The 16,050-nt window shown below is 32.6% G+C and overlaps 1 protein-coding gene across 2 annotated transcripts; it reads right to left on the minus strand.

The window, feature by feature from the left end:
* Positions 1-2,201: 2,201 nt before the first annotated feature.
* On the minus strand, positions 2,202-10,787 carry LOC109162856 (glycerophosphodiester phosphodiesterase GDPD6-like). Of its 2 annotated transcripts, none has more exons than XM_019311567.1 (8): positions 10,634-10,787; positions 9,378-9,556; positions 8,593-8,776; positions 8,313-8,387; positions 7,950-8,059; positions 7,604-7,822; positions 7,297-7,483; positions 2,202-2,211 (listed from the first exon to the last, which is right to left on the minus strand). In XM_019311567.1, the coding sequence occupies exons 1-7, from the start codon at positions 10,647-10,649 to the stop codon at positions 7,301-7,303; spliced, it is 966 nt and encodes a 321-aa protein (XP_019167112.1). In that variant the 5' UTR covers positions 10,650-10,787; the 3' UTR covers positions 2,202-2,211; positions 7,297-7,300. The 2 variants fall into 2 exon arrangements, with proteins under 2 accessions (XP_019167112.1, XP_019167111.1); XM_019311566.1 differs by lacking the exon at positions 2,202-2,211 and adding an exon at positions 6,149-6,627 and having other exon boundaries at positions 7,328-7,483; positions 10,634-10,781.
* Between the last annotated feature and the right edge of the window lie 5,263 nt (positions 10,788-16,050).

Consider the following 16,050-nt stretch of genomic DNA (forward strand, 5'->3'; position numbering starts at 1 on the left):
TGGTGGAAGCCCTTCTCTCTGGTGATTACTGGTTAGAGACCCTTGTTCTTCGGGGAGTATTTGGGGAAAACAAGTAAATCGCTAACCCTAGTTTTTATATTTATGATTATTCACTGTATTTTGATCTATTTGTGTTATATGATGATATATGTGTTATAGTGTGATCTATTTTGGTGAAAGTTGTTTTAAACCGAAACCCTAGTTCTATATTTGTGATTTATGTGATATATTTTGATGTATTTTGGTGGAAACTGTTTTAAACCCAAACCTTAGTTCTATATTTGTGATTTATGTGTTATATTCTGACGTATTTTGGTGGAAGCTGTTTTAAACCCGAAACCCTAGTTCTATATTTGTGATTTATGTGTTATATTCTGATGTATTCTGGTGGAAGCTGTTTTAAACCCGAGACCCTAGTTCTATATTTGTGATTTATGTGTTATATTCGGATATGTTATGGTTGAATCTGAATTCTGATGGCCCTTAAACAGTTAAAGGCTTAAATGTGAAATGGTGGAAGCCCTTAACTGAAATCTAGATAGTGATGAACTGGATACAGTTTCTGAATCTGGATTTCTTTGTGAATTTGTTTATGGATGTATGACCCTTAAATGTTCTTAACTGTTTGTGCATAATGTAAATATGTAAATGTAATATTATGAAATCTTGATAGATGATGACACAAAGAAGTGTCTGAATCTGGATTTCTTTTCAATTGTTTGTATGCTTGAATGCTTGATCTGTTATTCTATATGACAAACAATTGTTTGAAATCTGAATGTTGATGCCCATCTTTTTAGATGGAGAGCATCAGTCAACCTAGTTCTGGACCCCAACCTTCAACTCAGGAGGTACAAGGACAACCCCAAGGCACTGAGATACCTCAGCAGCCTCAGGTGACTCCTGTAGTTCCAAAGAAAAAGAGAAAAGAGGTTGAGTCCAGATCCAGGGTGTGGGAGCACTTTGTAAAGATATATGATAAAGAGGACAATCTGATTGAGGGGAGGTGCATATATTGTGCTAAGATCTTTTGTTGTCAGCCAAAAAAACATGGCACTTCATCTTTAAGAAATCATATGGTGGCCTGTCTTAAAAATCCTCACTCGAAGGATACAAGGCAGTCACTTCTGACTTTCAATGCTGTCTCATCCTCTGCGCCAGGGGGTTCTGAAGGGCTAATGGGGGAATTAGGCACATGGGTGTTTAATCAGGAAGCCATTAGGAGGGCTTTGTGTGAGATGATTATAATAGATGAGTTGCCCTTTAGGTTTGTTGATGGGATAGGGTTTAGGAGATTTATTCTAGTTGCCTGCCCAAGGTTCCAAATTCCTTCTAGGTGGACAGTTTCAAGGGATATTTTCGAAAGATACCTAGATGAGAGATCAGTCCTTAAACAAATTTTTAAGGGTTGCTCCCAAAGAGTCAGCTTAACCACTGACACATGGACCTCTGTACAGAGGATAAATTACATGTGCATTACTGCACATTTCATTGATGATCAGTGGAAGCTGAACAAAAAAATCATAGCCTTTGTCCCTGTTTCATCTCATAGATCAGAATGTGGCTGACTAGTAATTGGTATTTCCCACATTCTGAATCTGGTGGTGCAAGATGGGTTGAAGTTTGCTGATACTTCAGTTAAGAGGGTTAGGGAAGCAGTTAGATGGGTTAGGAACTCCCCTACAAGGCTAAAAAAATTTAGAGATCTTGCTGAACTTATTGGGGTGGAAGCCAAATCAGCTTTGTAGTTGGATGTTCCTACAAGATGGAATAGCACATATATGATGTTGAACACTACAATCCAGTACCAAGCAGTCTTTGATGCCTATTTGGGAAATGATCCCTCATTTTCTGATGACCTGGGTACCTCTGTGCCTACTTTTATGGATTGGTTTGATGTGAAAAGTTTGGTAACTCTGCTAAAAACTTTCTATGACATGACTGTGAGGATTTCTGGTTCTCTTTATGTTACATCTAACACTTTCTTCAGTGAGATCTCTGATCTTAGTTGCATGTTAGATGACATGACTGGTGGTGAAGCTGGTTCTGAAAAGGTAAATTACATCCCTTAACTAAAATGTTTACTGTTTAACAAATGTGTATATTAACAAGTCTTTAATTATTTGGTTTTTTACAGGTAATGGGCACCCAAATGAAAACTAAGTTTCTGAAATATTGGGGGGACCCTGAAAAAATGAACTGTGTGATCTTCTTTGGCACTATTTTGGATCCTAGAGATAAGGTTGAGTACATTCCTGCCCAGTTAACTCAACTTTATGGTGATGATAAAGGCAAATCCTGTTTTGAGAAGATCCAATCTACACTTCTTGAGCTGTATAATGTTTATGCTGTCATTTACTCTGTGGATGTGAACCCTAAACCAGCTGCTGTTGCCCAACCTTCTCAAACTGTCTCTGTGAGTGTGCAGCCTAGTGCTGTAACTGTTGGTAGGCCACAAGGTAAGCTGAAATCTCAATTGAAAAGGCAAAGGATGGAGAGTGGTGGTAGCCTAAAACAGACTGACCTGCAAATATATTTGAGTGAGGCCATTGTGGAAGATAAGGTTGATTTTGATATCCTAAAATGGTGGAAGGTGAACTCTGAAAGACTGCCAATTCTCTCTAAAATGGCAAGGGATATTCTTGCAGTTCCAATATCCACTGTGGCTTCTGAAAGTGCTTTTTCAACCAGTGGTAGAGTGTTGGATCCATTTAGGAGTTTCTTAACTCCTAAGATTGTGAAAGCTTTAATTTGTACACAGGATTGGTTGAGATTACCAAATCAACCTATTCAAATTGAAGAAAATATTGATGATTGTGAAAGGCTTGAGAAAGGTAATAGTAGTTTACTTAAATACTTTCATTATTGTGTATTTATTTGTATGATAATTAATATGTGTTTTTTATTTGCAGAGTTGCCAACTGGAGTTAGGACTGCTGGAACTTCCCTACCAACCATTGCAGTAATGTTCATTCATTCTGCTCTCAGTTTTATATTTAGTTGTTATTCTGTTCTCTTAGAAAATTAGATTACCATTCTGTTTTTATTTATGGCTTATGAATTCAAATATTCAATTATGTAAGTGCATTTTAGTGCCTCAGCCCCTTCCACAGTTCCACTTGATTGAACATTTGAACATCAGGTTATAGCTTGACAGGTATGTGCAGTAGTATGGGCTATGATGATGCTTCCACCCTTGTCTGAATCAAAGGATTGGGGTTGGTATGTTGCTCAAGTTTTGGATTTAGTTCCAAAACTTTAGAAGCAATTTCCCTCAAATCTTAATGATATGAAACAACAGCAATCTGAGCCTATTTTGGATTTTTGAGCAAATAATGTTAAACTGTTATTCTTTTTCATTTTTTTTCTTTTTGTTATTTGCTATTTAAATTTGCACCTTAAGCAGGAAGATGAGGAATGCTGAGTGCCTGAGTTGCTGGTTTGCTGAGTTGCTATTGGCTGTTGCTGCATTTGGTTTTTGAATGGTGCCTTAACACTTAACAGCTTATTTTTTGAAAATTTGAATCTATAAACTGTTTTTGAATTGTAACTTGTAAGCTGTAAAGTTGTTAGCTACTTAGCTTCATTAACTTGTAACTAGTTAGTAAGTTACTTTGTAGTTGTGATTTGTGAACTTGTAATTTTGAAGTTGTAAATTGTTAACTACTTAGAAGTTAACAAGTTACAACTTATTTAGTGTTGATTTACTTATTCAATAGTTACTTTGTAGTTTTTATGAATTTTTATTTCATATCCGATTTAGTCCGTAATCCGATGCAAACCGTCCGATATCCGAGATTTATATATCCGAAAAGTTTACATTTAGAAATTACACGGATAGGATTTAATAGCTGTAATCCGAAAACCGAACGGATTCCCATTCCCGAAAACTGAACTCGCCTGAATCGTCCGATGCACAGCCCTATTTGAAGTTTTATTAGAAGGGTAACGTAATAAATTAAAATTATTTGTAATGATTATTTTAGGGAATTGGATAATATTGGGTAACATAATAAGGAATGCGTGAAGCCCAAAGGACTTTGGGTCCACACAACTGTGTGAATCACGGTCTAAAATGACGTTATTTTTATGTTAAAAAGAAATATTTTTTGCTCCATGTGCATGTTATAATAATGAACATTTTAGGGTAAGATAATATATTTTATGAGTTAGAATAGTGTACTTTATGTGTTAGAATAATGTACTTTGTGTTAAAATAGAATAATGAAATTTCTGAAGTAAGATAATGGCCCTGTTTGGTAAAATAGTTAGCCTATAGGCCAATTTTAGTTTATTTGACCACTATTAGCTTTTTGATTTGGTTAAAAAAATCACTATAAGTGTTTGGTTAATTAGCTTTATGTAACACCAAAATGTTAAAATAAAAAAGCTGCCCAAAACAACTTTTTCAATTAGCTTTTTGAGAAAGGAAATTATATCAAACAGCTATCAGCTAACAACTAATTTACCAAACACCTTTCTACAATCAGCTAATGTTATCAACTAGTTATATCATCTAACTAACCCAATCAGCTAACAGCCATTTACTAAACAAGGCCAATGTATTTTATGAGTTAGAATAATGTACTTTATGTGTTAGAATAATGTATTTTATGAGTTAGAATAAAGTATAGTGTACATTTTGTCTTAGAATAATAAAATTTTTGTGGTAAGATAATGTATTTTATAATTTAGAATAATTTACTTTATGTGTTAAAATCATATACTTTATATGTTTTTGGACCCTAGTCCATACAATAATGATTGACTCAACTCCAATCTGCCAGCATAAGATAGGGTCCACCTTGCAGGTCCAAAGATACACAATTTACATACTAAATATTCACAATTTACCTTTTAAAAATTCACAATTTGTGATGATCCTATATTGTATTCACAACCCCCCCACCCCCCCCCCCCCCCCTATATATTGTATTCACAAATTTTCAAAACTTAGAAACACAATTTATATTTTAGAAGTTCACAATTCTAATATTAAAAAGAATTAATTACCGAAATGGTCCCTTGACTGTAGCGAAATTACCAATTTGGTCCTTGACTATTTTTTTGACCAATTAAGTCCCTCAACTTTAAAAATCTTAACCAATTTGATCCTCCATTTGTTTGACCGTTAGTCAACCGTTAACTTGGGACCAAATTGGTAATTCGCTATAGTCAAGGGACAATTTTGGTAATTAACTTTAAGGGTGGACAATTCGGTTAAGTTTTCTCGAACCGAACCGTACCAAACTAGTTAGATTCGGTAATATACCGAACAACCGAACGGTAATAGATCCTTGTATATCGAACAGTTCGGTAAAAACTCGAACCAAACGGTAGAGCAAGTAGCAAGGGACTTGGATTTACTTTTTATTTATTTATTATTATTATTTATTATTATTATTATTTATTATTATTATTATTATTATTATTATTATTATTATTATTATTTAAAAAAAAAAATCAAACGGTATTCGGTTCAGTTCAATTTGTTACCGAACAATTTGGATCGGTTCGGATCAGTTTTTTATCGAACCGTTCGGTATACAAGAATCCAATACCGTTCTGTTGTTCGGTATATTACCGAACCAAACTAGTTCGGTTCGGTTCGGTACGGTTCAATTCGAGAAAACTAAACCGAGTTGCCCACCCCTAAAGTTAATTACCAAAATGGTCCCTTAACTATAGTGAAATTACCAATTTGGTCCCAATTTAACGGTTGACTAACGGTCAAACAAACGGAGGACCAAATTGGTTAAAGTTTTTAAAGTTGAGGGACTTAATTGGTTAAAAAAAAATAATCAAGAACCAAATTGGTAATTTTGCTATAGTCAAAAGACCATTTTGATAATTAATTATATTAAAAATACACAATTTAAGACCAGGATCCACAAGGCGAACCTTGGTCAATGGTATAACAACTGTAACACGGGGTGAGAGGTCCTCATGTTTAGGATTTAAACCTAAATATGAAAGAAGTTTCATTTTAATCCCTAACTATTTAGAGTAAGCATTTATAGTTAAATTTTTAGCCTACTTTACTCAAAATTTTAACTATGCTATGAAACTATTCATGATCCTGTTAAACCATTAAAAATTAAAATCACTATACAACTATAATTTTGATTTACAGGAAACTCCACAACTGTTACTAGAAAACGCACATTCCCTTATTCAACTATAATTTAAAACTTACATTCCCTTATTAAAATAAATAATAAATTTGACCACTCAGTACAGTTTATCCATCAATATTCAAACCCAGTTACTCTAGATGGGCTAAACATGCTGAGAAATTGCTCAACTCTAAATCTGTAATGATACATAGCATGATTTCCCATGAACACTGGACTTGAAAAACAAATGGTTTTAAGAGACTGATAGAAACTATAAATTTCTGTACTTTGAGATCATTGTGTAAATCCTATTTAGTAGCCTAGAAGCTTCATTTTCTCCAGCTGATAAGGGATCAGTCCACTCCTGAAACTGGTGAAGGCTGCCTGTGAAGTCTGTGAAGAGACCATCCACGCCGATCTGGTTTATCCAGTAATCGAACTCGTTGTACGGGTCTACACTGAAGTTGAGGTGTAAGTATGCGTTTTCGTTGCGAAAAGTGTAAGGGTGAACCTGGTGTGTATTGCCATGAAGATTCAAAGAAAGCACATCAAAAGGCATGATAGTGTGAAAAAAGTCCGGGCAAAATATTAAGCAACTAAAGAACACAGGATTTTTTGACTCACCACTACAATGCTGAAAAGCGAGGAAGCATGAGAGTGTTGACATTAACAAATACGGAGTGACAAGAAACAATAACAATGGCAGAAAAGTAAAGAAGGCAAGGTTTACGTGATTCGGGCAATGTATTAATTGTGATGGTGATACAACACCTAGGAATACAACCAATGTATTTATAGGTCATCTATCCCTATACAATGGGTTCAACCCAATCCGCTCCACTTCTATTCCTTATAGAAGTTAAAGTAGAAATATGGATTCTCGGGATCTCGACTATTTTTCTTTCTCCAGTTTTTCATTTCTCCAGAAAAATGGAAATTTATTCAGTTTGTAAATGCACCCTAATGTGCCTGTTTGGTAAAGAAAATAAACCAAAAGTACATCAGAGTTGATTATTGAATATTGGCAATCCATAATCACAGACTTTATGGTGGACCAATTTGATTGAGGGAATTCATAATTGTTCATTGAACTGTGAAGAGCCTCCTTAACAAGTTTGCTAATTTGATTACCATAAAAAAAATGATGATTTAGCCATACAGAATACCAAATTTTAGCTACCAGATTATCTGCAAGAGGAAATGTGACGTACCTGCAGATTTTTGGCATGCGCTCGTGCTACAAGATCAGTAGGTGGTAGCAAGTAGTTATTAGATACTGGAACTATAGTATCCTTCCAAGGCCCAATCCCCACTACATAGTCCTTGATGAAGTCAAGGTAACTGTCCGAAGTGATTTCTGAATACGACTGAAATCACAGAATACAAAAGAGTTTACACCTTCAGATAAACACACTATTTCCTTAAAAAAACATATGTTATAATGATATATTCATAACGAATGCAAGGAAGCCAGAGACTATGAGAACCTGGTTTGTGTCTTGAGTACGAACTGTCACATTATCAATTAGAAAGATCTTAGGCAGGTCCGTTTGGTTGGATATGTATGTAAGAGATGTAGGGGCGAAGGACTGAATGAAAACGGGCTGTTTCAACCATTGCTTTGACATATAAGGACCTTTATACCCATATTTTTTCAGCGTCTCAACGAACTTGTCTTCAAACTTCTTACCACCTGGCCATTTAACCTGTTGGAAGTACCCACTATAGTGAATTGAATGTCAAAACAAAGTACGCAATAATACCCGCTATAGTTCGTGTACTACCATTCTCTTCCCCTTATCATTGTGGAGCAAAAAGGCATAGAGAACTCACACGTTCGTTAATGAAAATTGGGTTCTTAATCTCGGGATATATTCCAACAACTCTCGGGGCATCAAGTGCAATAGAAATGTATTCCTCAAATGTAATGATAGGAAACTGCCCTGCATATTCAAAGAGGGAAATTTTTATTAAAAAGAAGAAGAAAGATGATTAATAGGAGATGTTTTATGACTAATGTACACTTTAAGCTCATTTGTGCACAGAGTTATCATATGATGAAGTTTTTAGTGTCCCTAATCACGTGTTAAGGTGAAATTTATCACAGTCACAACAGTGGACTCGTTATGGACGACTTCATATACAAATCTTTACATCTTTCGGGAAATTATATCATATGAACCAGCAAGAACTAACCGTTATATTGCTGATCTCGGAAATCATATCTTTGCCTTGTCCTTAGGGTCTTCAATTCTTCAAGTGTGAAATCAACTGTATATGACCAAAACAATCTTAAAATATATGCATGTCATACATAGTTAAAATGAAAACAAAATAAATGCTTACGAGCAAGGCATGACTATGGATAATCTAGTACATAGAAAATATTGTCGGCGTCCAAGATAATACATGTTGGGAAAACCAAGTCATTCAAAAAATGAAAGTAAGAAAGCTAGTTGAAAGAGTAGTTCGATACCAACAAAATGACCAGTAGTTTTGACCCCTTCAACTACATAGGTCCTGTTTCTATCTGCAAACTCCTTGTGCTCGGCTATATCAGTTGTAACATCGAGGACAACATCATGATGGCAAATAAGAACACCATCTTTTGATGCTAAGATGTCTGTTTCAATAAAGTCAGTACCTTCTTCAATAGCTCTCTGCAAAGGATTTAGATTTACGGACACATTACATGTGAAAAGACAGATTAGAACGGACTATTTGGCTTGGAACCAAGCAACAATATTTTTAACAGAAGCAATAGGTATGAAATTGTTGGACGGAGGCAAGTGAAGGGTCAAGTCCAGCACCCTACCTCTCAAAAATGTGATGGCGGTATAAGGAAATAAAGTTTTGCCATCGCCACGAGCTATAGCTTTTGGCATAGAGATAAGCGATTGATCCTAACAAATGGTATCAGAGCCAGGTGCTAGGAGGGGGAATTGTTGGGCAGAGACCGGTGAAGGGTCAAGTCCAGCAATAGGGTGAGTAGTAGCAAGCGCGAGTGGTAAGCGCTTGATCCTAACAGAAATCTATGAAAAACTAAATTTTATTGCTTTTTGCCAGAAAGTATCCAGCATTTAGTTATTGGAAGACTGAGAATGTGCTAAGATTCAAGAGGAAATGCAGGCAGCATATTAATAAGTCATTATTTTGGTACATGAATTTCAATCCCATTCGCTAATCAATTTAAGCAAGAAGATGCTGCAAACAAACATGTGAAAGCTGAGAAATGTATATAGTGTCTTTGCTAAAGTATACCATGTATGCAGCAGCAGTTTCTTCAGGTATTTCTCCATTTGAACCTCGGTGTGCAATATTAAATGGGCGAAACGTTTGCAAAGGCTGCTTATTTCTATCATTTCTCCTGCTGGGGAGCGGGTACAGAGGCCTTGCAGAGCACCCGACAAATAGTAACAAAAGAATGATCGGGACAAGACCTGCACAATCCATCGTCAAAAAGAAACTATTCATAATCTACACATAAAACTACATCTTTGCACGTCACAACTATAAAAATCTTGATTTTAGAAATTCTATTAACCGAAACTCCAGAAAAAGAATACAAGTTCATCAGTTTTAAGCCGGAGGAGAGTATAGGAACTAGGAAGCAATACCTCGAAATAGGAAACCTATCTGACATAATCCATCCAATACTATTAAGTTAAACATTATCCAAATCTTTAGAGGAATTAGAGATGTGCATACTTTGTTTAAGGCTTGATTAAGACTACAAAAGCTTAAACAATTGACATATTAAACCAGACCCTCATAATTACTACACTCTACAATGTATCAAGATTTACTTCAAGTTGCTGGCACGGGCTTAGCTCAATGGTTCAGTAGACAGTATTTGGCAGAAGAGACCAAGATTCAAACCTCGACAGCACACAATGTGGGGATTATGTTCAAAGTGGGCAGATCCCTTGTGGGCACGGGCAGGCATTTAGCCCTGTCTGCTGAGCCATTAAGTCATTGTGATTTACATCCTCCCAAATGCTCTTGGGCCGGGGTGTGGGGAGTCTTGGGGTTGGGATTCAACCTTTAGGGAGAAGATATACTTCAAGTTGAATTATAAGACTCCTAGAAGATAAAATAAAAAATGCCTGTAGATTCACAAAATAAAAAATAAAAAATCCATAATTATCTCAAAACTATTTCCCATATGTAGAAATAATCTAATTAAACCTCAGGCTCAAATCTTGGCCTACTTTTTCATCCTGATAACAAGCACCTCAATACAATGCTATTATATCTTCCAAATACTGGTTGTTAGTTGATAATTCTGTTGCTTAAAGAATGATCCATCTAAAATATTTCAGAACACCACAGAAGAATATAAAATTACAGCCGGTGGATCAAAACAGTAAAATTTAGCTTTAAAAGGGAGCTAGCTAAGCAAAACCAAGAAATTATCAAATACCCAAGCAGCAAAAAATGAAGAAACGAAAATAAATCACATAAAATGCAGGAAAAGAAGCTTTCAAAGAATTTGTGATCTGGGTATGAATGCTCACTTGGAAATGAAGCCATTAAAAACTGCCCCTTCTTCTCCCTTTCTCTCTCTCTCTCTCTCTGTCTCTCTCTCTCTCTCTCTCTAGCTCCCTTGTTTTACTTCAGAGTAGAGAAGAAGACTAGGAGAGTAGGAGGGAATGCTCATATATAATCTTGACTTCTCCAGTCGTCGCCGAGGATTTGCAAGCAACTATGCAAGCAATTCCAAGAATATTCTTTAATCTGTACGTATTAGGAAATAAATAAAATTCTCTTAGGTGATAAAAATATTTGTGAATTTTTTTTTCTCTTTGTTTTTTTTTTTTTTTTGTCCTTTTAATATTTCAAGATTTAATCACCATTTTGATTCCTCAATTATTTTTTAACTGTCAATGTAATTCTTAATTTTTAATTTCAACAAAGTTAATCATCAAATTATTTAAAATTTTGTCAATTAAATCCTTTCAGTAACCAAAATAATAATTTACATATTTTTTAAATTTTATCAATTTGCTCCCTAAAAAAATTTAATTGACGAAATTTTAAATAATTTAATGATCAAATTGATTGAAATTTAAAATTAAAAAATATATTAATAATTGAAAAATAATTAATTAACCAAAATATTGGTTTTCCCTACTTTCAATTTTGATAATCTCATATTATCCTTCAAATTGTCCAATACACGTTTACAACGTTACCGGACATCACTGACAATAATAAATCACCACTGGTACAAAGGAATGTTCAAAAGGATAAGAGTAAAAACCCAAAAACAGACAATTTTTTGTCTCCATTCTTTTCCCCTCTATTAATTTTTTTTTTTTTAACCTCATATTTGTTCTATTTGGAATAAAGAGCAAATAGAACATCTAATTTATACGAAAATAATAATTAAATTGTTTATTTAAAAAATTTGTTAAGCTAAAACAAATTAGATAAAATAGTGCAATCAAGTCTTTTAGTTCGCCACATTTTAGTTGAAACTAGTAATTATTGACTTGACGCTAATGACATTATTCTAAATTTGTGGTATGCATATACTCATGGGCACTAAGCACAATTCAAAAAGTTTTGGGATTATACCGGGTGCAATGGAAATATTGTGAGACAATGACCTTGTTTAGTAAATGGCGAATCCGTCATCTTGGCGTTTTGACCAAGGTCAAAATGTCAAAACATGTTTGGTTACTTAGCGGTTTGCTCCAAACCGCTGAAAAATGAAACACTGCATTTTGCACCCACCATAAATCTTAAAACTTTTTGCATTCACATTTTTTGTTGTATTCGGTACTCAAGTACATGCAATAAATACCTTTAAAATATGAGATACTTTTTTTTTCTTTTTATATCCAAAATAAGTGTACATTATACTTCTAGTATTTTCTGTGCGCGATGTGCAAAAATAGGTGCTTTATATTTAGATTTATTTAGTATTAGTACTTTATATTAAAATATTAGATTTATTTAGATTTTAAATATTTATATTATTGTAAATAATAATAATGTAAAACATTTTTATAAATTTGATATTTATATTTTATTAAAACTAACATATAACTCCAATTATAATGTGTATACATTATTATTGTTGAAGGTGATAAGAAAATCTATGGTGGATGAATTTGCATGGTAACAATCGTAAAAAAGATAACGAAAGTTATAACGGTAGGGATATATTTGTCCAAAATATTATATAGTACAACTCTTATAACATAATGTAAAAAAAAAAAAAAAAAAAAAAAACAGAAAAATAGACATAAGTGGAGGGTATAACATTTATTCACACTTATTATTTTTTTTTTAGATTAGATAAATGTTGTGTGTGTTATTAAAAAAAAAAAAACAAAAACAAAAACAAAAACAAAACAAAACAAAAAAAAAAAACAAAAAAAAAAAAACAAAAAAAAAAAATTGTTATTGTAATTACATGAAATCCTTTGAAAGGCCCGCACGGGTAGCTCAACTGGTCATAGAGGTGAAACTTTGGAAGAATGACCAAGGATCGAGTCTCACCAACGGTAGTGTGGGAGCAACCTCTCAAAGTGAGGGGGGCTTAATGTTCAGTTGAGTCACCATGATTTACAACCTCCCACCGCTTTGTCGGGCCCTTAGGGTTGGGGTTCAGCTTTTTTGAAGGCCTCATCTTCAACATTATTACGTGTGAAGAAGAGGGTTTTTTTTTTTTTTTTTTAATTATCAATCATGGTCAAGAAGAAGATAAAATTCATTCTATTCAAGATTAAGGCAATTATGATTTTTTTTTTCTTACCAAGACTATGTGGTTTAATTGTATCCGGGTTGAACTTTCACTTGGAAAGTTATGAGTTTGAGCTTCAGTAGAAGGTTTTTTGTGTTTCAGTAGGTTGGAAAAGTATATGAACAGATACTACATTGTAATAGAGCCAGTAGCATTCAAAAAAAAGATTTTTTTTTTCTTTGTAAAATAATTTGTGAAGTCCCTTCACCTACTATCGAAAATGGGATGAAATGTCTTCTTTGTTTAATTTCTTACCCCAGGCTGAATCGCCGCCGAGATTCGAACCTTGATCTCTTATCCCAAATACACCCCAAATATTGCCCACTAAACCATTCTTTGTTTAATTTCTAATCAGAGAGGAAGAGGGCGAAGGTAACCATGATTGTCCAAATCATGGCCCCTTGTTCAAGTATATTTTATACTAGTATTTGTCCCGTGCGATGCACGAAAAATATGTTATAAAAATATACTCTATATGAGGTTTATTCATATATAAAATTTTTGTTATTTAATAATTATTATGTGTGAATTCCTATGATAAAATTATGAACATAAATATATTTACAATTAAAATAATATTTAAGGTGGGTGATTACTACAAATCTTAAACTATATTAAAAATTTAGTACATAGTATTTAATATTACAAATTTTTAAGAACTTAGTAAACTATAATAGTAATTGAATTACAATTTTAGAGTCACCACGGATCAAAATTTTTAGACCTTTGAGATTTCTAACTCTAGATGTAGCAACATACAATTAACCTTTAAAGACCAAAATCACAATCTTAGTTCGAACATTGATTTTTTCTTCCAAATACTATCGAATTAAGTGTGTAATCAATAAAAGATGAGAACTAATAATTCGATAATATAATCTTAATGTTACTAAGCCACTTCACGTCAATTAAGTTGGAGAGTGTTGTTGGATAGTATCCGATGAATCCACGAATAACGCATCTTTATCTCCGTAGTCCTCAATATGCACATCAACAATCTTAAATATTAGGCTGCCTAGCTATGCCATATATTAATTTCAAACTTATGAACTTTGGGGTTGCATGCTATAAAAAGTATATTTTAAATATACTAAGGGTACATTATATATGTATGTAAGGTACTTTCAATATAAAAATAATGTATTTTTAATATATTAAAAATGTATTTGATATTCATGATTCATACAATTATGTGGACCATTGGTCCTCACAATAATTTGCCAGTAGAAATTGAAATATAAATAAATATAATAAATAAATAAATAAATAAATATATATATATATATATATATATATATATATATATTAGAAACTGTCCTTGGAAATTATTATTATTATTATTATTATTATTATTATTATTATTATAATTAACAATATTATTATGGTTTTGTGAAAATTAAATGTTGATTATCAACATTTAATTTTCACAATAACAATATTATTATGGTCTTGTGAAAATTAAATGTTGCACAAGACCATATGTCTTTATTATATATAGGATTTTAAAAAATGGAATAAGCTCTTATATTTATGTATACCCCTTTAGCATTTTGCAAATTTAAAAAAAAAAAAAACAAAAAACAAAAAAATAAACTTGTGAATAATAGATGACAAAAAAAAAAACCAATAATAGCATTATATTCCGACCTTATCGAATAACAAATTTTAAATTTTAAAAAGTAAGAATTTTATTTGAGAAAGTATAAAGTAAATATTACCTTATAAAGAATCATGAGTATTTTAAAAAAATAGACGATTAATATGTTCTAATATTTAAAAATAGACGATTAATATGTTCTAATATTTATAATCTATAAGTAAACTATACAATCAATTAATGTTACATGCACATTGTCTATTGTTTAATAATAATTAAAAATTTGTGTGAGACTTTCTCACGAATCTTAATTTGTGAGACAAATCTCAAAAATGGGTATGGATAAATTAAATAAAATGAATTTGAGCTATTTATTTATGTATTATTACTTTTTTTTTTTGCTTTTTTTTTTTTGTTTTGTTTTTTTTTGGTTGCAATATACGGAGTGCCTTTTTAAATTTGCATTTATTTGAATTCACTTGCTTATCTTTTATACCCAATGTTTTCAAAAAAAAAAAAAAAAAAAAAAATCTTTATACCCACTACTCCCCTCACCCTCACGGCAGTTGCAAGATTCCCTACACGTTATATATTATAGCTAAGAGCATCCACTATAGAAGATTATTCCAAGTTTTTTCTACATAAATTCTTTCAAGTCAAGGAGCATAGTTGATGTGGAAATGAGATAATTGAAAAAGAATCCTTTGCAAATCAAAGAATAATGTCAGATTTGGTTTTTTTTTTTTTTAAAGAAAAAGAAAAAGCTGTGCGCGAAACGCACACAGCTGGCTAAAGCCGGGCGCGTGCAGTGTCTGACATTGCAGTTAATTTTTATTTTTTTTTAATTCAATTTTACTATTTTTTTTCTTTTTTCTCTCCCGCCTCACCATCTCTTTCCTAATGACTTTTACATTCTTCCCACTAATTTTTCCCACTGATAAGGAAAAAGTCAACTCCGGATCTATTGCTCAGACTCATCTGTCCCAGTCTTTTCCAATTATCAAATGCGTTAAATTGTGAATTATTGGCATAAAGTAATAAAAATTCTAATATTATAATCATTTTATTTTGAAAGAGATTGGGTTGGGTACTTGGGTTTCAACTTTCAACTGATTTGTTCCTTAAAAAAAAAAAAAAAAAAAAAAAATTGATTTGTAAACCAGCCAATTTCACGTGATTCTGTTCCTCAAATTTTTTTTTTTTTGTTTTCAAAAAAAGTCTTTTTCTTTTTTTGTAAAATAAAAAAAAAATAAAAATTGAGGAATAGAATCACGTGATACGTCAACTTCGGACTGGCTGACTGGGTTTATTTAATTATTATTTGACTTCCCCCTCGATTGGAGTGCACTACTCCAAATTAATTTTTTTCACGCGGATAGCATGTGGCTAAAGATATCTCTATCCTAGTAATTTTCTCACTTTTTAAAAAAAAAAAAAAAAAAGAAGTAATTTTCTCACTTTTATCATCTTATACGGAGTAATATTTATGCGAAAGGATCAAATGAGAATAGGAGGTAAAAAGTGAGAATTGATTACCGTTCATTAAAATTTATTAATGAATATTTTAGTGAAAAAAAAATATA

The sequence above is a fragment of the Ipomoea nil genome, unplaced genomic scaffold, assembly GCF_001879475.1.
Source record: "Ipomoea nil cultivar Tokyo-kokei standard unplaced genomic scaffold, Asagao_1.1 scaffold2957, whole genome shotgun sequence".
Lineage (NCBI taxonomy): Eukaryota > Viridiplantae > Streptophyta > Magnoliopsida > Solanales > Convolvulaceae > Ipomoea > Ipomoea nil.

Coding starts and splice junctions, on each gene's coding strand:
- LOC109162856 (XM_019311566.1), bottom strand. Junction 8,777..9,377: donor AAACTGCTGCTGCATACATG/GTATACTTTAGC, acceptor AATCCTTTGCAG/AGAGCTATTGAAGAAGGTAC. Junction 6,628..7,327: donor CGCATGCCAAAAATCTGCAG/GTACGTCACATT, acceptor AATACACACCAG/GTTCACCCTTACACTTTTCG.